Genomic DNA, 23907 nt, shown 5'->3' on the forward strand with positions numbered 1-23907 from the left:
GAGCTCACAAAGATCCACCTGCCTCTGCCTCCCAAGTGCTGGGATTAAAGGTGTGTGCCACCATGCCCAGCTAAAACTACCTTTTTTTTGTTTGTTTTAATTATATTTAGTGTGTGTGTGTGTGTGTGTGTGTGTGTGTGTGTGTGTGTGTGTGTGTGTACAAGATGTGTGCGTGTGGGGGTGAGAGGACAGCAGATAAGAATTGTTTCCCTCCTTCCACCATGTGCGCTCGTGGGAACACACTCTGTGTGACAGACTGGATGTGTGCATGTGGAGGTCAGAGGACAGCTGATAAGAATTGGTTCCCTCCTTCCACCATGTGGGCTCCTGGGATCAAACTCAGGTTGTCAGACTTGGCAGCAGGCACCTTTACCTGGTAACCCATTTTGCTAGCCCCAAACTTCTCTTGAAACTTCCCTGATACTCTCATATCCCTAACAGAATAGTACCACCTGAATTTAGAACCCACCAGTCCCACAAAGATCTCTCCTAATTCCACAGGCTGACCTTACTCACCTGGCCTGTGCACAGTCCCACTACCAGGTCAGCAATGAATGTGTCCTCTGTTTCTCCTGAGCGATGACTCACCATGACTCCCCAGCCATTCTCCTGGGCCAGCTTGCACCTGCATCACACACCAGCACTGATCCCCAGCCTGTAGCATGGGCATTCCCTCCAACCCTCAAGTCTATGGGAAGCTGTCTAGGAAAGGGGCAGGTAGAGGATAAAGTGTAGAGATAACAGAGATGAGAGAACTGTGAAGGGGATGTCAGGTTCCCAGCTCTTTTCAGCAGCCCAGGGCAGGATCAGGCTGGGGGACTTGCAAGAGGAATCCTGAAGAAACAGGGGCAGGTGGGAGAGGGTCAGAAGCTACTCACGCTTGGATGGCTTCTGTCACTGAGCCAATCTGGTTGACCTTGAGCAGCAAACAGTTGCAGGCCTTTTCCTCCACTGCCCGCTCAATGCGCTTTGGGTTGGTCACTGTCAGGTCATCACCCACTATCTGGATGCCTACATTGGCTGTAAACTTGGACCAGGCTGCCCAGTCATCCTGATCAAAAGGGTCCTCAATGGAGACCACTGCAGAGGGAATGGTGAGAGACTTGATCTTTCTTGGTTTCTGCAGGGTTACCCCCTTTGATTTCCTGACTAACAAACCTTCTCATCTTCTCATCCTTGCTCCTCCACCTTTCCAGCATAAGTCTGCTCTGATTCTTATCCTAATCCTTGTTTCATAAAATTTCCAGTAACAAGGGTTCTGAACCTTCTTCATAGCCACACTTAGTTTTTCCTATTCTCACTGCCGGAATGCCCTTCCTCATTACTGGTCTAACTTCTTCCTTTTCAACTGATGTCTATTTTATCTTTCTCTGTCTCAGGAAGATGGAGACCAATTGCTTCCATGGTGGGGTAGAAACCTTTGGTAGACAGGACAATTCAGCCCCTCCTTGGCTACCTTTTCCATACAGACAGCAGTGCCCATCTATTCGGCATCTAGTCTCATCAATCAAAGTTACTAAAATGAGGCCACCTCTCTTTTTCTTTTCTTTTCTTTTTTTTTTTTTTGAGACGGTCTCCCTATAGCCCCAGCTGTCCTAGAACTCACTATGTAGACCAGGCTGGCCTTGAACTCACAGAGATCCGCCTACCTCTGCCTCCTGAGTGCTGGGATTAAAGGCATGTGCCACCACACCCACCTCATGGCCACCTCTCTATATGGACATCTCTGGCTCCTTCCAGAGCCTGCCTTATGATCCCAGTAGCTCTTATAGCCCAGATGGAAGAGACTCATCACAGGCCCACGTACATTTTTTTGTTGTTGCTTTTTTTTCTTGGGGGAAGGGGTAGGGTCTCACTATGTAGCCCTGGCTGGCCTGGAACTCAATAATCTGCCTGCCTCTACCTTCCGAGTGCTGGGATTAAAGCCATGCACCACCATGCCCAGCAGTACATGTACATTTACACGCAAAGCAGAGCTCTGCAGGAGCATCCTTCACCTTTTCCCTGTTTCTCAAACTCCTTAGGACATCATTTGGCACTAGACTCAGCACCCCATAAAGTTCCCAGTTGCCCTAGAGGGTCTCTCCACACCTCCTTCCCTGTCTCTCACATCCCTTGCTCTTACCAGGATAGTTTCTGACAAAGTCCTGGTAGAGTGCCCCCAGCTGGTCCCCAGTGATGTATCGGGAAGGATCAGCAGGAGACTTGAAATCCAAGTCATATTTGCCATCACGATAAAATTCGGAGGCAGCAACATCCATGCCAATGACGATCTTTTCCGTATAGCCAGTCTTGTCAATGGCTTCCTTCACCAGCTCCAAGGCTAGAGACAAGCACAGTGAGGTTATAAGGAGGAGAAGTGGGTAGGGAGGAAAAAGGGAAAGAATAGAAATTTAGAGCAGGAGAGGACTGTTGCAGGGCAGGTATGGCTAGAGCCTGGGAGGAAAGGCCATCTAGGGAGACAAGGAGTGGAATTCTGTTACTAGTACTGTTGGGCCCCAATCTTTGCTCTACTCTTAGTACTGGGGCTTGAACCTAAGGCCTCACTCATGCTAGGAAAGGGCTCTACCACCAAGCCACATTCCTAGCCCTCTTTTTACTTTTTATTTTGAGACAGGGTCTCACTAAGTTGCCCAGGCCGGCTTTGAACTTACAATCCTTCTTCCTCAGTCTCTTAGTTTTGAGATGACAGGCCTGTGTCACCAGGTCTGACTAGCAGTATCTTTTTATTGGTATCACCTTGGCAACTTTACATATATGATCTCATTATCCCCAGTGACTCTACAATGTAGAAGCTTGCATTATTCCCAATTACCAGATTAAAAAAAGAAATGCAGAAAAAATTAAGAACGATCACCAGTCAATACCTGTGTTTCCTTGCATTTTTGTGTGTTTGCTTGTTTTTTTTAATTTTGGTTTTTTTGAGACAGGGTCTTTTGTAGCCTCAGCTGGCCTAGAGCTCGCTATGCAGACCAGGCTGGCCTTGAACTCACAGAGATTTGTTTGCCTTTACCTCTGGAGTGCTGGGATTAAAGGCATGTGCCACCACACCCAGCTGTTTGCTAGTTACTTATTTTGGAGACAGGGGTCTCACTATGTAGCCTAGGCTTGCCTCAAGCTCAGGGCAACCCATCTGCCTCAGCCGCCTAAGTACTGGAAATTCCAGCCAATAACTCTTCAAGCCAAGGTTCAAATAAGTGCAAGTAATTTGGTTTCAAAGCTTTAACTTCTGTGTACACGTGTGTGTGTGTGTGTGTGTGTGTGTGTGTTGCTGGGGGTTGAACTAAGGGCCTGCCTCGAACATGCTAAGTGCTCTACCACTGAGCCACATCCCCAGCCTAGTACCTTAACTTTTTTTTTTTTTTGGTTTTTTTTTGAGACAGGGTCTCCCTGTAGCCCCAGATGGCCTGGAACTCACTATGTAGACCAGGCTGGCCTCGAACTCACAGAGATACCCCTGCCTCCAGAGTGCTGGGATTAAAGGCGTATGTCACCACCCCTGGCTGTACTGTAACTTTTAACCACTGCCCACTATCTATATAATTTCCACTTGAGGCAGTTTTTCCTAGGGCACAGAAAAAGTAGAGATTCTAGAAGCCTGAGAGGCTGCTGGGAAGGGAGTGGGACATATTTGGAATGACTTCCTTGGAGTATGTATATCTTATCAAACTAAGACTATGGCATTAAAGGATGGACCGTGCCCAGACCATTTTCCAGTAGTCCCACTGGGTCTGAGAACTCTCAGATGTTAACAGTTTCAGCTGGGCAGGTGAAAGACTCTCCTCCCTTGTCCATGTGTAAATTTAGAGGCCCCCCTGCCCTCCCACTGCCAGCAAGGATTTTTGGAAGTTCAAGGACCCTCCACCCATGCCCCTCAGGACTTAAGTGTGTGACAGTTTCCAAGGTGAGACTCAGAGCTGGAGTGGGCTCCTGGCCTCACCTTCACTGTTCTCCAGGATATTGGGGGCAAAGCCACCTTCATCCCCCACATTAGTGGCATCCTTGCCATACTTGTCCTTGATGACCCCCTTGAGCGTGTGATACACCTCTGCCCCGAGTCGCATGGCATCCCGAAAACTTTCAGCGCCCACTGGGAGGATCATGAACTCCTGCATGGCTAACTTATTCCCAGCATGAGAGCCACCATTGATCACGTTGAAGGCCTGGGGAGCCACAGATGGTCAGAACAGTCAAAAAGCCATTCTCTCTTGACTCTGAGAGTGTTAACCCAAGATCCCAAACTGCCCTTAGATGCCCAGACTCAGGTCTCACATCCTGGTCCTTTCCCTTTAGCTGCCCCTTCACCTTTTCCCCCCTCATCCCTTGAGGTTGCATGCTCCCTCCCTCCCCTAGAAGGGCCTAGACAGATGCAGGTGCTCACCGGCACGGGCAGGATGAGGTCTGAGTTCCCAGCCAGCTGAGCAATGTGGCGATAGAGGGGCAAGTCCCGCTCAGCCGCCCCTGCCTTACACACGGCCAGGGACACACCCAGGATGGCATTGGCCCCAAACTTGGCTGGGAGATTACAGAGAAAGTCACTGAGCAAAAATGTCCCCTCTCCCTCATAGCCCCTGCCTCCACCTCTACTCCCTAGAAAAGCCAGTAAAGGAGACTTCCCACTTTTCCCCCATAACTCATTCATTTTCTCCTACAAATAGAGGGGCAGGGGGAGGAAGTGACTAGAGAGGGCAGAAAGTCTCACCCCTTTCTAAGCATCCCCCAGACTACCTCATGCCAGCTCCTCCTCTTTGTGCTTAAAGAAGGTCTTCCTTCTGTTCATGTTACTCCCTCCCACTGCAGTGGCTTGAAGAGGAGGGTGTCCTCTGGTACCACAGTGCCCCCAGCACAGCCCCTTACATTCTCTGTGTTTACCCACTTTCTCCCAGCCCCTGCTCACATTTGTTCTCTGTCCCATCCAACTCCAGCATCAGGTTGTCCAGTTTCTCTTGCTCCACCACGGAAAGACCCTGTGGACAGAGTCCCCATTACCCAGAGCCAAGATGGAGGCTCGACCCTAAGATAGAAGGTCCTGCAATTCACACACAGCCTCACTCTGAGCTGCATTCCACCAGATGACTCTGACAGCAGCCTGTAAGATTTAGGAGCCTGCCTTGAACTCCTGTGGGGGTAGGAAGCAGTATTTTTCCCACCCTTCCCTTGGTAACCATGATTCCTAAAGTGGGCCTTTCTCCCTCCCTTTGCCCCTCCTCCTGATCCAAGATTTCTTCCAGGACTCTAGTCCAGCCGCTGTCCCCAGGAAAGAGCGAGCCTCACAGAGCTGATGAGGGCTGGTGCAATGGTAGTGTTGATATGGTCCACTGCCTTTGTGACACCTAGAAAGAGGAAGAGGGTCCGGTCAAGGTCAGGCCAAGAAGGGTAAGAGACGGGGAGAAGAGGAGGAAGAAGGCATGCTAGGAGAAGTTTGGGAACTGGAACACACTAGGAGATAAGTCCTCACCTTTCCCTAAGTAACGCTGTTTGTCCCCATCCCTTAGCTCTAGGGCCTCATAGATACCAGTAGAGGCTCCACTGGGGACTGCAGCCCGGAAAAGACCTGGAAGAAGACATAGAATGAGGAAGGAGGGGGAGGACAGTCTGGGGCCAAAGATTCCTTCTGCCTTCAGCCTAAACACATTGCAGCCCTCTTCCCGTATGGTTCCCTAACGCCATACACCCCACACACGCGCACGCATGCTCGCAGATACAGAGGCAGGCAGCTGCACAGGCAATGGCCTCCTCATCTGCCCATCTGAGGCCTCACAGGCACAAGTGGGAGGCCACAGAAGCAAGCTATGCCAGGCAGAGTGTGGGCACTTCTGTGCTCACACAGGTGCACAGGCAGCCGTATAGAGGCAGGGCCTGTTTCACACTGAACTAGAACACAGACCTACCTAGCCTGGCTCCAGGAGCCAAAACCAGACTCCACAATCCAGCAGTGAGAGCCTGGCCCAGCACCGCATGGCCCTTGGGTATCAAGGAAAGCCACCCAGCCCTGCCCAGCTACAATGTAGGAGAAAAGAAGTGGGAGTTGGGGGAGGTTCATGCTCCACTCATCACCTTTGGCAGTATAGAGATCCACCTCCACGGTGGGATTCCCACGGGAGTCCAGGATCTCTCGGGCCCAGATCTTCTCTATAGACATGATGGCTGGGATCTCCTTGGGTGGAAGCGAAGGAAGGAGAAATATAGAGGTTTTAGAAGGGTGGAGCCTGAGCCCAGTGGGAGGGGCCAGAGGCTGGGAGGGATGGGAAAGAGGTTACTGCAGTGGGTAGGTGTTGGGGAGGAGCTGGCAGCACCCAGCAGCAGTAGAAGGGGTTCGCCCTCCCGCAATGGGAAGAGGGGAAGGTCAATGCAGCGAGTAAAGGGAGGTCACTGCAGTAGGGGGCGGGGTACGTCAAATGACGGGATGGGAGAACACCGCAGTGACGAGGGGAGGGGCACGACAGTGGTTTCGTCGCCCCTCAGCAGCTTCACCGACTAGTGGGGTTCCCCCAGATTTCCCCAGGTGGAATGGCTGCCAGGCTGGCATTTTGTTCCTTGGAACTTGGAGCAGAAAGAAGAGGGGTTGTGTAGGCAGGCATGGTCCCAACTTGGCAGCCCACCCTGCCGGGTATCTGAACGATTCAACCTGTCTCCCAGACGTGAATACCTCCTTTTTCCTAAAAGCCTGGGGACCGCGTCCTGGGGCAGCCCTCCAGCCCCAGGGGGCTGCAGTCGGGAGGAGTGGGGGAATCAAGGCTGGGCCCCATCCTCCCTCCTGTGCCCAGACAATTCCCGGTTCCTTCCATTCCTCCCCCATCGGAGAGAAGGAAATGTCAAAGGAGAGAGGCGGCGTGGAGGAGGGAGAGAGAGAGAGAAGAGTCTAGAGCAAGTCTGGAGGAGCCCAGGAGGGATGAGAGAAGACATTTTTCCAAATGCAAAGCAAAAAGGACGTGCCAGGAAAACACGCACAACCTGCGGAGGCACCGAACTTAAATCAGCAGCACCCGAGGCAAAGACCCGAATGGGGAGAGGGGCAGGACAGGGTGGGACCGCGCAGTGAGAGAAGCGGGTGCCTCAGAGGGCTGGTACCTAAACCGGGAGGAGCTGAGAACCGGAGCCACCAGCGGTCTGAGAAGGCCGGGGATGGAGGATGCGGGGAACGCAGGTGAAGAGCAGGTGCGCAGCATCACCCGCCCCATGCGCCAAGGCCAGGAAAGCTGGCAGCAGATGCGGCAAGAAGAGGAAGGGGGACGTGGGCCGGACCCGGGTCTCACCTCGGGGGCTTCAGACTCAGTTGGTGGCGGTGGCGGCGGTAGCGGTGGCGGCGGCGCAGAAAGAACAGGAGTGGCGGTGGCTGAGGCTCCCAGCGCGGGCGGGGGGCGGACTGGGGGAGGCGCCTATAGGGCCAGGCGGGCGCATGTGACCCGGAGCCCCCGATGAGTCAGGAGCTGCCGGCTGAGGCGCACGTACGAGCGCGGGTGGGGGAACCAATGGAGTGGGGGAGGGGCTGGAGCGACCTAGGACTTGGCCACCCTCTAATGCACACCGGCTCTCATAACTCCTGTCCAACCCACTCGAAGGATACAGGCACAACCTCAGACCAGGAAAGCAACGGGTACTGACCCACACTGATGGGGAAGCCCACCACAGACTCGGAGCCTCGCGAACAAGAGCCTCAGGAACAAGAATATCAAAATGTCTCTTTATTTGAAATCTGAACTGTTCCTAACATCCCAGCTCCTCTCTCCAGCCAACCCCATCAACATCCTGGGGTTCCCCCACACCTGCTTGAGGGCTGCCCTGCCTAGGCTCCAGGAAAAGCTCAGGCCCACAGGACACCCCACACTGCACCCCACACTGCAGAGATGACCAGAACACAGCGTGGGCCTTGGGCTGTGATGAATTTTCATTTTGGTAACAAACGGAAGCATGTTCTGCTCTCTATGGCAGGGAGAGTATGGATGTGGTGGTCCCCACTGGAGTCTTATCAAGTCTTGAAGCCGGCATTATTGGTCTCCTGGAGGAAGAGGACAGAAGTGAAGCCCGTGTCCTCAGTGGACATACCAGAGACCCTCCCTCCCAGGTCTTCTCAGTCTTGCGGCTTCTTTTCTGCCCTTTTCTCCTCGATATCCCTGTACTGTTATTTTTAGCTTTAGCTTTTTAGTGCAGGATCTTCCCCCTTCACTCCCTGGCCCAGCTGCATCCTTCATACACCTCCATAAACCCTTCTAATTCCCCACTACCACCACCCCCGACCTATCCCTTCTATGCTAGATATGGCTGCGGCAGCAGCTTGCCAATTCTCACCCCTGGTTTCCTAATGTCTTGTATCAGTCCCTCCCAGACTTCTCTGATCTTTTCTTCACATCCAAGACACCCTGCCTCTTAACTCTGACCTCTCTAAGACTTCTGGCCTTAGCTCTTCCTGATCCACCTCCTTCTACAACAGCTCTTCCCATGTGCCCAGCCTTTGGCCTCCTGCTGCTGCCAACCTGTGGCTTCCTTACTCTCCTGGCAGGCTAGAAGAGCCACTGCTAAGCTGGTGGCAGATACTGTTCAGTGTCACATTCTAGATTAACCTCCTGTTCCTGCTCCTCCTTCAGCCTCTGACGGATCTCATCAGCCTCAGCCCGGTCCTCCTCCTCATAGAATTCTTTGTCTAGGCGTTCGAGGTTTGCCATCTGCACCAGGGCCTCCTGGCGGTAGTCAGTCTCATCTGCACAGGGGTTGTCCAGCAGGACCAAGGCTCGAAGCTTGGGCAGGTCCCGCAGCTTGGCTAGCTCATTGAGGTCAGTCACCATGTTGCCCCTGACGGTGAGGTCAAGAGATGTTAACAGAGGAAAATGGGCTTTGGTTGCTAGCCCTAGGCATTGGGCCTTTGGGAGAATCTCTCTGCTGTTGGAGAAACAATGGGGAATTCCTAAATGCCAGCGTCTACCCTATGATGCATCATCCTATACTTCAGTGAGCTAGGGATCACCTTGTCCTGTAGTTGGAGAAAAGGGCGAAATGTCCCTTACAGGAGCAGACCTTTTCTGTGTCAGTCACACCGCAATAGGGGTTAGGAGAATCAAGTCAGTGGAGAAGGAACTGGGACTTAAGCATGGGGTAGGGGCCACGTGTTATGTTGGTGCTTTTGCAGTGAGGAACCAACAGCTAGAGATAGACTGGGCCTTCTAGCCTGAAGAAAAGCCCAGTCTTCTATTTTGTACCTCTTTCTCTTACTCTATACCAACCTTCATGTGTTTACTTCAATTTTGGGGGGGGGGTCTTTTTGAGACAGGGTCTCCCTGTAGCCCCAACTGTCCTGGAACTCACTATGTAGACCAGGCTGGCCTTGAACTCACAGAGATCTGCCTGTCTCTGCCTCCCCAGTGCTGGTATTAAAGGCGTGCACCACCATGCCTGGCCAACTTCAAATTTTTTAATGAAATTATCTTAAAACATTTCAGCTTGATCTCAGTGGATGTTCTGGGTCTCCTGGAACATTCTCATTTTATTCTGGAATGTTCTGTGTATAGACAGGATGTTTAACATTACTGCTACCAAGCAAGTCCCAGTCACTTAAACAAATGTGTGGCTGTAATGTACCAGCCCCCTAGTTCCTTCCAAACATGTCCAAGAGCCACCCAAGAAGGATCCATTACCCTGTCCAGACCATAAACAGAGAACTGCATCCCAACAGTATCACAGTGCAGAGCCAGCTGACAGGAGATTACCCAGGGGTCAGAGGCAGGGATTAGGGTTTCAAGGTGAACTGTCTACCTACTTGGAGACTCTCCAGCCAGCTCAAGAATTTCTTCCTGTTGCCTACGGAAAGAGGCCTTCCCTTGTATCATTGCTTAGAGAAGCACACATAAATCAGGGGAGATGGGGCAAGCCTAATAGATAAGCATGTTTTTTGTTCGGGGAGATTGTTACAGATGAACCCTTCTGCCTGCTAAGTAAGCACTCTACCAAATGGTACATGCCTATAATCTCAGCACTCAGGCAAGAGAATCACAAAGTCAAGGCCAGGCAGAGCTCTATGGTGAGACCCTATCTTAAAAAGAAAGGCATGATAGTGCACACCTTTAATCCCAGCATTCAGGAGACAGAAGCAGGTGGATCTCTGTGAGATCAAGTATAGCGAGTCCCAGGCAGCTGGGGCTACAGGAAGACCCTGTCTCAAAAAGAAAAAAAGAAAAAAGAAAGGAAGGGGAGGGGCAGGGGAGGAAGAGGAGGTAAATACAGACATAAAAATTCTTCAGGGGCTATAGCTTGGGAATGAGATAGTGGTTCAGTATTAGAGTATATACTTCACATGCACAAGTGAAGGTGTTCTAGGTTTGTCTAGGGTTTGATCACTAGCACCACAAAAATTTTCAAACTTATTTTTCAGAAAAGAGGAGCTGAGAGAAAATTCCCTTGACCCTGTTTATTTCCTTCCTTCTCTCCCTCCCTCCCTCTCTTCTTCCTCTTTCCTTCCTTTCTTCCTTTCTTTTCTTGTGTGTATCGGGGAGGGCAGGATGAGGTTGGCCTCAAACTCAGTGATCCTCTTGCTTCAGCCTCTTGGGTGCTGGAATTATAGGTATGAGCCACCATATCCAGCTTTTTTGTTGTTTTTCTTTTTTCTTTTCTTTCTCTTTCTCTTTCTTTCTTTCTTTCTTTCTTTCTTTCTTTCTTTCTTTCTTTCTTTCTTTCTTTCTTTTTTGTTTTTGTTTTTGTCTTTTTGAGACAGGGTCTTTCCCTGTAGCCCCAGCTAGCCTGGAACTCATAGAGATCCACCTGTCTCTGCCACCCAGTGCTGGAATCAAAGGCATGTACAACCACGCCTGGATGTTTTGCTTTTTTGAGACAGTCTCACTATGTGCCCCTGACTGGCCTGTAACTACTCATTACATAGACCAGGTTGCCCTGAAGCTTTCAGCAGTCCTCTTGCCTTAGATTCCTAAGTGCTAGGATTACAAGCATATGCCACCACACTCAGCCTTGAGATTTTTCTTTTCAAATATTTTTCTCTCCTCAAATCACTGTGAGTTTGAGGCCAACCTCATCCTGCCCTCCCCGATACACACAAGAAAAGAAAGGAAGAAAGGAAGGAAAGAGGAAGAAGAGAGGGAGGGAGGGAGAGAAGGAAGGAAATAAACAGGGTCAAGGGAATTTTCTCTCAGCTCCTCTTTTCTGAAAAATAAGGAGACAGGAGGGCCATCATTTACAGGTAGTACTCAAGAGAAAAGAGACAGGAAATGGAAAGGTTAATGGAGGCCCAGGAAATAAAGGGCATCTGTACAGAACAGGGCCAGAAAAAGGGCACTGGAGCCAGACTGCGAGTCCCTTAAGAACAGGAACTTCTGTAATAGTGGTGTATGCCTATAATGCCAGTTATTCAGGAGGCCGAGTCCAGGAGATAGGGGTCAGCCTGGGTGACACAGCAAGTCCTCGATCATTAAAAATAAGATTAGAGGAGCTGGAGAGATGGCTCAGCAGTTAAGAGCACTAGCTGCTCTTGCAGAGGACCTGGATTCAGTTCCCAGCACCCACATGGCAGATAACAACCATCTGTAACTCTAGTTCCAGGGGCTATGACACCCTCTTCTTGCCTCTGCAGGCACTGCACAACACCAGTGTGCTTACACACATGCAGGCAAAACACTCGTACATATAAAATAAAAATAATAAAATGTTTTTTAAAAATTAAAAAAGCCAGGTATGGTGGCCCAGGCCTTTAATACCAGCATGTGGGAGGCAGAGGCAGGCGGATATCTGTGAGTTCGAGGCCAACCTGGTCCATAATAAGTTCATGTCAGCTGGGGCTATAGGGAGACCCTGTCTCAAAAAACAAAAACTAAAAAAGAAAACCAGGGACCTCTTCCAATTCTTTTAGATGTTCCCAAAACACAGCACAGGCCTAACTTGACATACAGTTTCTTATTCATTATGAATTGAATGAGTATAAGGATTTGGGCTCCCAGGAAAAACTTAGAGTTGCAATTCTAACCAAATGCAGAAGACAGAAAAGAAAGCAGAGGGCAGGATCCAGAAGGAGAACAAGGCAAGGACCTGCGGGCTAGGATTGGGGGAGGGCCACAGCCTGAGGAGGTACCCTTGGTCATGGGTAGGTAAAAGGTGGGGCTCAGAGGTGCACACACCCATACCTCAAGTTGAGGTACTGCAGGGATTTCATTTCCTTGGAAAAGCCATTCAGAGTTTCAATCTGGTTGTCTCGAAGATGCAAGGTCGTCAGAAGGCTTAGATTCTCCAAACCTTCTATCTTCTTCAGCATGTTCTGGGCCTAGACCCCAGGATACAACACATTGACCCAGAGACGGGGGCAGAGATAGGGAAGGAACGGAAGTCAGAAAAAGAGGCAGCAAAAGAGAAAATCCAAGAATAGGGAAGAGTGGAGAAGGGGAGGAGGGACGGGTAGACAGTGGTTTAGAGAGTAAAGAAGTCGAAAGCCAGGTGAGGTGGCTCGCCCTTGAAATCCCAGCATTCATGAGGCAGAGGCAGGAAGATTGCCCTGGGTTACAAGTCAGCCCCAGGCTGGGTGCAGTGCAGCCCACCTTTAGTCCCAGCACTTGGGAGGCAAAGGCAAGCAGATCTCTGTGAGATCAAGGCCAGCTGGATCTACATGATGAGTTCCAGGCCAGTCAGGGCTACATCATCGTGAGACCCTGTCAAAAAGAAAAAGAAAAAAGAAAGAAAAGGCAAAGAGAAGCTGCCATCCCAATAAATATAGCACACCAGCTGTATTCCCCTACTACCTTCCCACCAAGGCAATCTTAATTACAGAGAGGTGCTTTAACCCACTCTTCACTGAAAAGCGTCTGCAGCACCATTATATAAAGAAGCACCCCCGGTCTAAATGAGTAGTCATTTAGAACCTGGTATGGTGGCACACACTTGTAATCCCAGCACTCAGGAAACAGAGACAGGGGGAGTGTGAGTTCAAGACCAGCCTGAGCTATATAATGAGTTCCAGCCAGTCTGGACTATACGGGTAGATCATGTCTTAAAAATAAACTAAATTGGGGCCAGAGAGATGGCTCAGTGACTGGATGATTTTGCAGAGGACCCAGGTTCAGTTCCCAGCATCCATATGGCAGCTAAGAACTGTTTATGTCTGAAGTTCCATGGGATCTGACACCCTCTCTGACTTACATGGGCAACACGGGTACACATAAACACATGCAGGCAAAACACTCATACACATAAAGTTAAAATGAAAAAAAATAAAGTAAAATAATCAAATAAAACAAAGCAACGCATGGTGGTATACACTTGTAAATCCTAGCATTGGGAGGCTGAGGAAAGAGGATTGTTATGAGTTCTAGGCCAGCCTGAACTATATAGTCATTACAAAGCCAGTCAGGGCTACACATCATAGCCCTCTTTCAAACAAAATAAAAAATAGGCTGGGGAGATGGCTCAGTCAGTAAAGTACTTTCCATGCAAGTACTGGTTTGGACCCTCTAGTACCCATGTAGAAAGCCAGGCTTGGCAATATTCAGTCTATAATGCTTGCTGGTAGGGGAGACAGGCAGATCCCTAGAGCCCGTTGGCCTGATGGCTTAATTAAACAGTGAGTTCCAGCTTTAGTGAGAGACCCTGCCTCAAACAATAAGGTGGAAAACAACTGAGGAAGACACTTGAGACTGACCTTGGGCTTCCACACAGAGCTCACATGCACTCCTTCAAGCACATATGCACATACATGAAAATACACACACACACACACACACAATAATAGCCAGAGCTGGGCATGGTGGCACATGCCTTTAATCCCAGCACTTAGGAGGGAGAGGCAGGCAGATTTCCGTGAGATGGAGGCCAGCCTAGTCTACATAGCAAGTTCCAGAGCATCTGGGGTTGTAAGGAGATCCTGTTTCAAACAAAACCCCCAAACTAATAATAATAACAGTAATAATAATAGCCAATTGTGGTGGTGTCCACTGTAATCCTAGCAGTTGAAAGGTGGAGGCAGGAGGATCAGGAGTTCAAGACAATCTTCAGCTACATACTGGCCTGGAAGTCACTATGTAGACCAAGCTGGCCTTCAACACACAAAGATCCTCTGCTTCCTGAGTGGCTGGTACCACCCACCACACCAGGCCAGAGACCTGTCTTTCTTAAATTAAAAAAAATTTTTAAATGAGTGTTTTGTCTGCATGTATGTACCTGTGTCATGCAATGCCCACAGAGGTCAGAAGAGGGCGCCAGATCCCCTGCAACTGGTTGTTAGCTGGGAACCAAACCTGGGTCCTCTATGAAAGCAGCCAGTGCTCTTAATTTCTAAGCCATCTCTCCATCCCCCAGAGACTCTGTCTAAATAGAATGATTTAAGTGGCTTCCTTACTTCCTTAATAATCTGTACCTCAATCTCAATAGCACATTTCACTATAACCTATATCAAAACATTCTCTCTGCATTATCCACATATTATATATTATAGTCCTGCTAGGTAGGAACCTCCCCCCTCCCCCTTTCTTTCTCTCAGAGACAGAGTCTCCTCTGTAGACTAGGTTGGCCTTAAACTCTCAGCAATACTCCTGACTCAGCCTCCTAAGTACTGGGATTATAGGCATGAACCTGAACCTATCATTTGTTTCAACTTCATATTTCCACAGACCAATACAAAAACTTATCATCATGAAGCTGGCCACTGAGCCTACTAGAAGCCAGGGAGTGTCTTTTCCCCCTACCACCCTAGGGCCCAGTGAGCTACCAGGAAGAGATTCTTCAGCTTAGGAAGGTTGATTCCCAGCGTGCTTTCTAGCTGGTTCCCCCGAAGCTCCAGCGTGTGTAGACTATTTAGTTTTCGGGGGTCCAGACCAGTCACCTTGTGGATGCGGTTCCCTACAGAGAAGGAGAGTATCAAGAGCCTGAAGGGCTATTCTGAATGATCAGCATTACAATTTTTGGAGCCTCTGTATTTCTCTCCCTCTAATGCAGGATGGAAAGTGAGTAGGATCAGCTCTAGACTAGTATCTTTGGAGCCACAGCAAGAGGGTCTGATGGACTTGTCCACCTAGGTTTTAAGAATGAATGAGGAATGCCCAAGCAACACACATGGCTGACTTCCTCCTTTCCTGCACATCTTTGCTCAAATAATGTTTTCCATGATGTTTGTCCCAGACATCCAGTTTGAAATTGCCACCTGTGCTGGGCCTACTGGTGCAGGCCTGTAGTCCCAGCTATCTGGGAGCCTGAGGCAGTGGGATCACAAATGCAAGGCCTGCCTGGGCTACAGTTGAGTTCAAGGCCAGCCTAGGTAATTTATGAGACCTTGTCTCAAAATAAAAAGTAAAACTAGGACTGGGGTTATAGGTCAGTGGTAGAGTACTTGCCCAGCATGTACAAGGCTCTAGGTTCAATCCCCTGTACCAAAAAGAAAGAAAGGAAAAAGAAAAAAGAAAAGAAAAAATTTCCACTTGTGCTTTCCCCAATTCCCTTCCTCTGATCTATTTTATCTATTTTTCTAATAGATAGTACTAGTCTCTCTCTCTCTCTCTCTCTCTCTCTCTCTCTCTCTCTCTCTCTTCTCTCTCTCTCTCTCTCTCTCTCTCTCTCTCTCTCTCTCTCTCTCTCTCTTTGACCTTTTTGAGACAGGGCATCCCTGGAGCCCCAGCTGGCCTGAACCAGGTTTGTCTTGAACTCAGAGACATCTGCCTGTCTCTGCCTCCCAAGTGCTGGAACTAAAGGCCTGTGCCACCATGCCTGGCTCTATAGTACTAATCTTTTTTTTTAATATGCTTTTTAATTCGCTGGGTTTGTGCAAGAACCCAGCCTTAATTCTAATTGTCTACTAGAATTTTTGAAACTGAGTAAACAGCTTTTTTCCTAAAAAGAAAGAAAGAAAGAAAGAAAAACAACAAACCCAAACTCTCACTCTATAGGCCAGGTTGACCTGGAATTCAGTATGAAGCCCAGACTGGCCTTGAACTCTAGCAATCCTGCCTCATTCTCTGATGGTGTGAGGATCACAGTTGTGGGTCACCATGCCTGGCTTAAACTGACTTATTTTGTCCATTGTTAACTGTCTACCTTCCTGAACTAGAATGGAATCTGCATGGTAACAGGTTTTTGGTTTTGTTCTCTGATGGATCTCCAGCATAAAGAACTGTCAAAATAAATGCTATAATGAATTATAATGAGTGTCTTGACTTTATTTTACAGGGGACCAGGCCTTGCACAAATTAGACAAGGGCTTTGTCACTGAGGTATATCCCCAACAATGTGAGTGTCTTAAAGAATGAATGAATTGCCAGGTGTGATGGCACATGTCTTTTTAGGGGCGGGGGCAGTTCTTTTTCAGACAGGCAGATCTCTGTGAGTTCAAGGCCAACCTGGTCTACATAATGAGTTCCAGGCCAGCTGGAGCTAAAGGGAGACCTTGTCTCATAAAGACCAAAAAAAAAGAAAAAAGAAAGATTGAAAAAATGCATGCAGATTCCTATGTAGTTCAGCCAAGAATAAGACACTGCTTATTTCTATCAACCCTCTGCTAGGATGGAAAGACCCTGTGGAGCTCTTCCTAAGGACCCACCTTTGAGATCCAGAATCCCTAGACGGGGATGAGTGATGCCTTCAGTGTCCATGATCTGGTTGTAGGCAAAACTAGCCATCTGCAGGTAGGGTAGCTCGTTCAGCCGGGCACTTCGAAGCTGATTGCCATCAGCCTTGAGCCACAGTAGGTGGGTGAGACAATTGATTGGTGACAGATCTGTCAGGTGGTTCTCAGAAATATCCACATAACGCAGATGGATGTAGGAGCGCAGCAAATAGATGTCTGTCAGGTCCCTAGGAGACGGCAGGAGGAACATCTAGGGTAAGGGGTAAGAACATCCAGCAAGAACTGGGAAGAGGTGCTAAAATAGAGGACAATATGGAAATAGCTTGTAATGGGGGTGGTGGGGAATGGTTGAAGGCATGGGAGGAGGATGAGAAGGCAGATGGATTTTTGATTTTGTTTTTAGTGCAGGGATTAAAGCCAGTGCTTCATACATGCTGGACAAACATTTTACCACTAAGCTACACCTCCAGCCTAGAGATTTTGTGAAAGGCAGAGACTCCACACTGAGGGATACATGAAGGAGGACAGCAAAATATTCTTCTATGGGGCTAGAGAGATGGTTCAGCAGTGAGGAGAACTGGCTGTTCTTCCAGAGGACCTGGGTTTGGTTCCCAGCACCCATATGGCAGCTAACAATCACCTGTAACTTCAGTTCCAGAGGATCTGATGCCCTCTTCTGACCTCTGCAGATACTGCATGGGTGTGCTTACATATGTGCAGGCAAAACACTCATACACATGAAATAAAAATTAATTAAGCTGGGCTGGAGAGATGGCTCAGTGGTTAAGAGCACTGACTGCTCTTGTAGAGGACCCCAGTTTGATTCCCAACACCCACATGGCTGCTACAAACTATCCTTAACTCCAGTTCCAGGGGAATCCAAAGCCTTCTTCTGACCTCTGCGGCATTGCATGACATGGGTGCACTCACATATGCACAGGCAATACACTCATACACATAAAATAAAAATAATAAAATATTTTTTTAAAAATTAATTAAGCTAGCCGGGCATAGTGGCGCATACCTGTAGTCCCAGCACTTGGAAGGCAGAGGCAGGCGGATCTCTGTGAGTTCAAGGCCAGCCTGGTCTACATAATGACAGGACAGCTGGGGCTTAGAGGGAGACCCTGCTTCAAAAAGACAAAAAAAAAAAAATTAAGCTGGGTGTGGTGGCTCATGCCTTAATCTCAGCACTTGAGAGGCAGAGGCAGGCAGATCTCTGTAAGTTCGAGGCCTGCTTGGTCTACATAGTGAGTTCCAGGACAACTGGGGCTACAGGGAGACCTTGTCTCAAAAAGAAAAAAAAAACAAAAAACAACTAAAACTATTCTCCTTCTCAGGGCATGGTGGTGCATGCCTTTAATCCCAGCACTTGGGAGGCTGAGGCAGGCGGATCTCTATGAGTTTGAGGCTAGCCTGGTCTACATAGCGAGTTCCAGGTCAGCTGGGACTACAGGGAGGCCCTGTCTCAAAAATACCAAAAATAAATAAACAAAAAAAACAAACAAATAAATAAATATAAAAATATTCTCCCATATACTTCAGATAAGTCTCCAGTTTCCCAAAGAACCTTTTGTTTGTAGTTTTATGGTGCTGGGATGAACTCAGAGTAGAGTGTTGCTAGACAAGCACTCTACTTGCTGAGCTATGCTCCCAGCCCTCAACAAGCTTTGGAGGTTCTGAAAAGTAAATTCTGCCCTCCTCTTCCCATTGGGCCAGGATGATAGCGACACACACTTCTAGACACAAAACACTCGAATGAGCGAGGGAAAGCATATGCAGCGCTCTAGTCTTACTCCTCACCAGATCCCCCAGAAGCTCACCTGTCTTTAGCCTCCAGCTTAACATAAGCATGAGCCAGTCCGTTCCCAGTCTTGCAGAGCAAAGAAAGCCCTTCCTTCATCATGCTCTCGTTGAGGGGGGTGGGCATCCACTGCAAGAAGAGTCAAGGCATCCCTTTGCAGCCCTCCCTCCACCCTGAGCCTTGAGACCCCGCCTTCTCCAGGCTCTCACTTCCTCAGAGAATTCTTCGCCCTCTTTCTTATACTCGTTCCAGTCCTCTAGCTCGTTCTCCTCTTCTTCCTTTTCCAGATCATTCTGGTCTGGCTCAAAGTCATCCAGATCATCTTCATCTGACATCTTTCTCCCCTCTGGAACCTTACGGAGTCAGATCAAGCTCAGTCCTGGTGCTGAGAAAGAAGGTCTTATCGCCCATCCCACCAGCCCTCCAATCCCTCCCCCTCCTTTACAGATGCCCTGCACAGGTCCCCATCACCTCTGACCTCCCAGCTGCATCTCTTTCCTCGTCCTTGGGGACATCTTTTGACTCTCAGCCTCTGCTGCATACTTTCTAAAGAGGACCCTTCTCCCTCAGGGCCACCTTCCCATGCCCCAGGACCTTTCCTGTCTTCACAGTAACTCCAACCCTCTCCCAGCAACCCCGTGTTCTTACTTCTTGGACACCCCTTGACCCAGTTCTTCTACACGCCCCAACCAAGCCACATCCTCCTAAAATCTTCTCTACCGACTCCTCCTCCTCCCCTCCATTATCCAAACCTTTCCTCCCCATTCCTTTCCACCCCTAACGCCTGCTCCATTCACGGCTTCAAACTTGCATTCTCTGCTTAGCACCATTTCCCCGACTCACTGGACCTCAGTCTTCAGCCCTCCCACCCAAGTCGCCTTCATAAAAGGGTGCGGACCCTGATTCTGCTTCCCTAGAAGCAGTTGTGGAGAGGGTCTTGGTGCTGAGAAGTCAGGAGTGTTTTGAAAGAGACGCGTGATTGGAGGGGTTGTGTACTGTTGTTATGGCAATGGGGGCGGGGCACTTGACTTCGCAGCCAGCGTCCGTTAAGAGCCTAACGGAGCTGCAAAGTGGGCCCCCACCCGTCCCGTCCCCTCCCCTCAGCGGGTGGTTCAATAGTTACCCAGTTTTGAAGCTAAATTTCCTAGCCTGTGTACCCGGATGAGGCAAGAAAAGTGTCCTGGGATTAATAGTCGGAGGACATAAAACAGTGGGCCGATTAGAACAGTGCAGAGAGGCGGGGCTGGCCATTAGGACCTTAAAAGAACCAGCCCCCCATGATGCAACAGTATTGTGAATTCAGAACATCCCAGAGAAGTCAAAGCGGGTGGGCACTTAGGAGAAGCACGAAGTACCAAGTTAAGGGATCTTGTTTCCGTATAGGCTCCGCACATTTGTTACATTCAGGTAGGAAGATCCAGCACAAGAAGCCCCAGCTTGGAGTCTCGACAGACCTGTTTAGTCACAACGTATCTAGGATTCTGTAGAATAAGTTTAGAATAAATCTAACAACGGACAGGAGTCCACTATGAGTTACTCTGGAATTTTGTTGTGTTTTATTTCTGAGATGGAATCTTGTAGGCCAGGCAGTCTTGAACTCACTATCCTCCTGTCTCAGCCTCCCAAGTTCCTGGGATTACAGGTGTGTGCTCCCAAGCCCAGCCAAACCTATCTATCTCGTGGAATCTAAAGAAAATAAAATAATTAGGTAATAAAGTAAGATAACGTGTGTTACAGACTTTAGATAAAATGCTAAGGGGTCTGATGGAAGATGTGAGTATTCCTGTGGCTGTCTAGTGTGGAGACTCATAATGAATAGACAATCCTGTTCATTTGCTGTCAATGAACTAATGTGGGCTTTAGAGACAGCAGGGGATTTAAAGCATAAACACTAGGTTCCAAACACAGCTGTAGTAGCTTTCTGTTCTTCAGTTATAGCACAGAAAATATATTACTGAGGTTTAACTTCCATTTTTGTGAAGTGGATATTAAAACATTAACGTGGCTGGATGAAGTGGTGCACGCCTTTAATCCCAGTACTCAGGAAGCAGAGGCAGGCGAATCTCTGGGAGTTCAAGGCCAGCCTAGTCTACAAGAGTTCCAGGCCAGCCAATGCTACATACTGAAACCCTGTTTCAAAAAATAAAAAGCAAACAAAAACCAACAAAAAATTCATCTTGGAGGCTTGGAGAGATGGCTCAGAAGTTAAGAGCAATGGCTGTTTTTGCAGAGACCCAGGTTTGAATCCCAGCACCCACATGACTGCCAAGTACTGTCTATAACTCCAGTTCCAAGGGATCCAATGCCCTCTTCTGTCCTCCGTGGACATTGTGTGACATGGGTGCACTTGCATACATGCAGGCAACACACCCATACACGTAAAATAAAGATAAATAAAAATTTAAAATCTCAACCAAGGGGGCTGGAGAGATGGCTCAGCAGTTAAGAGCACTGACTGCTCTTGCAGAGGACCCAGGTTCGATTCCCAGCACCCACATGGCGGCTACCAACTGTCCTTAACTCTAGTTCCGGGGGAATCCGAAGCCATCTTCTGACCTCCGTGGCATTGCACGACACAGGTGCACTCACATACATGCAGGCAATACACCCATACACATAAAATTAAAATAATAAAGAAAAAATAAAATCTCAACCAAGGCATGGCAACACACAGCTGTAAACCACAGTTCTCTGGAGGCTGAAACAGGAGGATGGAAAATTCCAGGCCAGCCTGGACTACCTCAAAACAAAACAATAAATAAGCATTCACTTGAAAGGGATAGAGAATTTAAAAAACTCTATATCTATAGATATAGATATAGAGATAGATAGATGATAGATAGATGATTGATGATAGATAGATAGATAGATAGAGATAGATAGATAGATAGATAGATAGATAGATAGATAGATAGATAATCAGTCACCTTGATGGGCTCTAGAATCATTAGGAGACAAGCTTCTGGGCATGCCTGTGAGGAATTACCTAGTTTAGGTTTATTGAGATAGGAAGACCCACCTTAGCTGTGAGTGACATCATTCCATGGGATGAGGTTCCACACTGACTAAAAAGGTGAAAGTGTACCACATTCGTCTCTTCGTGCTCTCAGACTGCAGATACAGTGTGACTGGAGGCCTTAACCTCCTGCTGCCATGTTACCCCCTCCATGATGGACTGTACTCTCAAATGTGAACCAAAATAAACCCTTCCTCTTTTAAGTTTGTTTTATCAGATATTTTGTCACAGCAATGAGACAGTAGCTAATACAGGAGAGGAAGTTTGATTTCTCTCTCAGATATGGCCTCTAATGTCTCAATCCTTCTAAACAGTAGAATCCAATGGAATTAGCATTCTGATGTATGATACTGGGTCAGAAAAAGTATGCAGTGCCTTCAAGGTTCTTTTTTAGGACATACGCTTTGTCAAGTAGAGTTTGTGCATAAGAAAGACTTTTCTGGCTGGAAAGATGACTCAGTAGTTAAGAGCACTGGCTGCTCTTGCAAAGTATCTGGGTTTGATTCCCCGCATCCACATGGCAGCTAACAACTGTCTGTAACTCCAGTTCCAGGAGTTCCAATGCCTTCTTCTGACCTCTGTGGGCACTGCACAACATTACAGTGAATAAAACTTGAGCAGACAATGGTGAAGAAAACTGACCACCTTGACTCCTGAGGTGGGGCTGAACCAAAATGACAAAGTACAGAAATGATTCTGAACAGGGAGGAGACAAAAGGAGAGCTTGACTGTAAGATTGGAAGCTGAACTTAAGAGTGAGTGGCACTATGGTGTCTGCATATTATGCAATGACTAGTGTTGTGCACGTGTGCACAAACACACACACACACACACACACACACACACACACACATACATACACACACACACACACAAAGACATTCTTTTTTTTCAAACTTTTTTTTTTATGTGTATGAGTGTATTGCCTGCATGTGTGTGAGTACACTCGTGTTGTGCATTGCCACAGAGGTCAGAAGAGGGCTTCAGATTCCCCTGGAACTGGAGTTAAGGAAAGTTCATAGCCGCCATGTGGGTGCTGGGAATCGAAACGAGGTCCTCTGCAAGAGTAGCAAGTGCTTTTAACCACTGAGCCATCTCTCCAGCTCCCCCCTTTTCAACATTAGAAAAAAATTTATTTATTATTTTTATTTTATGTGTATGCGTGTAATTGCCTGCATCTAGGTAAGTCCACCCATGTCATGCAATGCTGGAGGAGGTCAGAAGAGGCTGTCAGATCCCCTGGAACTGGAGTTACAGACAGTTGTTAGCTGCCATGTGGGTGCTGGGATTCAAACCCGGGTCTTCTGCAAGAACAGCCAATGTTCTTAACCACTGAGCCATCTCTCCAGCCCCACAAGACATTTTCAATGTGGATTTTAGGCATGGGGTTAAGAGAAGGAAAGAGGTGCTGAAAATGAAAGTTAAGGCATGCCTGAGCACGGATGTGGGCTTCTCTAAGACACAGCCTCACTTCATCATCTTTACAATAGGTATATATATAGGATTTTGGAGCTATTTTCTTCAAAGGAGGACTAAGGAACCGAAAAGGGTGTAAGAGTACCTGGGGGATTACAATAGATAAGATCACAAGAATGGGGGCTAGAGAGATGGCTCAGCACTTAAGAGAGCTTACTGCTCTTGCAGAAGACCCGGGTTCAGTCTCCAACACCCACATCAGATGGCTCACAATTGCCTGTGATTCCAGTTCCAGGGAATCTGATGCCCTCTGGCCTCTGTGAGCACCTGCAGTCATTGGTACACACAAACTCACATAGCCTCTCACATATACACTCTCATACAAATAAATCTTTTTTGAAACAAAGATCACAAGAATGCAGAAAGGTAGGTTATTTTTACTGAAAAGTTAATAGTCTGGAGATTCCCAGAAGATATCTGGGGAAGGGCGTGGGGCTTACTCAAGATTATATACATTCAGGCCTTAAACCTGGTCATTGCTATTTTCACATAAAATATTTATAAATGAAAGGAATTATTAGCCCACTATGGTGGCACACACCTTTAATCCCAGCACTTGGGAGGCAGAAGCAGGTGGATCTCTGTGAGTTCCAGGCCAGCCTGAGCTATATACTGAGTTCTAGGCCAGCCAGGGCTATGGTACTTGTATATACACAATATCATATATTTGGGGCAGATTCCAGAGAAGGCACCTGTACCACAGGCCTGAAGAAAGAGTTCAATGCCTGTTCAAGTAGAGCAGGTGGTTCTGCTGGCTAGAACAGCAGGTGCAGTGTGGGGGTGTGTGAAATGGGAGGGGAAACAGAGTTAGATCACAGTGAGGAACTTGGACTTCATCCTGGAAGCTGTGGGGAGCCTCTGAAGGCTTTATTTTGTGTTTAGTTGGCAAGGGCGACATCTACATTGTGCAATGAGAGCTAGATTCTTCATGACATCCTTGATATCTTTCCCCCAGTGGCTGGTCTACTTAGAATATACTTCAATTACAAAAGCAGTATTTAGGGGCTGGATGGCTCAGTGATTAAGAGCACTGGCTGTTCTTGCAAAGGACCCGGGTTTGAATCCCAGAACCCA

The 23907-nt window shown here is 48.2% G+C and overlaps 2 protein-coding genes across 7 annotated transcripts in view; both read right to left on the reverse strand.

Annotated features, from left to right (window-relative positions):
• The window catches only part of Eno2 (enolase 2), a 9150-nt gene extending 1746 nt beyond the window's left edge, over window positions 1–7404 (reverse strand). Inside the window, exons 1-10 of the mRNA XM_008825368.3 lie at window positions 7257–7404; window positions 6058–6157; window positions 5459–5554; window positions 5275–5333; window positions 4898–4967; window positions 4382–4515; window positions 3941–4163; window positions 2126–2323; window positions 879–1080; window positions 517–625 (exon numbers count right to left, since the gene is read on the reverse strand). Coding sequence (XP_008823590.1) covers window positions 517–625; window positions 879–1080; window positions 2126–2323; window positions 3941–4163; window positions 4382–4515; window positions 4898–4967; window positions 5275–5333; window positions 5459–5554; window positions 6058–6142 — 1176 coding nt within the window. The 5' untranslated portion in view covers window positions 6143–6157; window positions 7257–7404. The remainder of the gene's footprint in view (window positions 1–516; window positions 626–878; window positions 1081–2125; window positions 2324–3940; window positions 4164–4381; window positions 4516–4897; window positions 4968–5274; window positions 5334–5458; window positions 5555–6057; window positions 6158–7256) is intronic.
• Window positions 7405–7763: 359 nt separating this feature from the next.
• Window positions 7764–19514, reverse strand: Lrrc23 (leucine rich repeat containing 23). 6 transcript variants are annotated; one of them, XM_029559843.1, is made up of 8 exons: window positions 19465–19514; window positions 18551–18726; window positions 18361–18470; window positions 16511–16764; window positions 14690–14820; window positions 12120–12256; window positions 8475–8790; window positions 7764–7999 (listed from the first exon to the last, which is right to left on the reverse strand). In XM_029559843.1, exons 2-7 carry the CDS (start codon window positions 18674–18676, stop codon window positions 8517–8519), a joined length of 1032 nt encoding a protein of 343 aa, XP_029415703.1. In that variant the 5' UTR covers window positions 18677–18726; window positions 19465–19514; the 3' UTR covers window positions 7764–7999; window positions 8475–8516. The 6 variants fall into 6 exon arrangements, with proteins under 6 accessions (XP_029415703.1, XP_008823592.1, XP_029415701.1 ...); XM_008825370.3 differs by lacking the exon at window positions 19465–19514 and adding an exon at window positions 19185–19309 and having other exon boundaries at window positions 8562–8790; XM_029559841.1 differs by lacking the exon at window positions 19465–19514 and adding an exon at window positions 19185–19309.
• Between the last annotated feature and the right edge of the window lie 4393 nt (window positions 19515–23907).

Source organism: Nannospalax galili, unplaced genomic scaffold (assembly GCF_000622305.1).
Source record: "Nannospalax galili isolate Female #2095 unplaced genomic scaffold, S.galili_v1.0 scaffold589, whole genome shotgun sequence".
NCBI lineage: Eukaryota > Metazoa > Chordata > Mammalia > Rodentia > Spalacidae > Nannospalax > Nannospalax galili.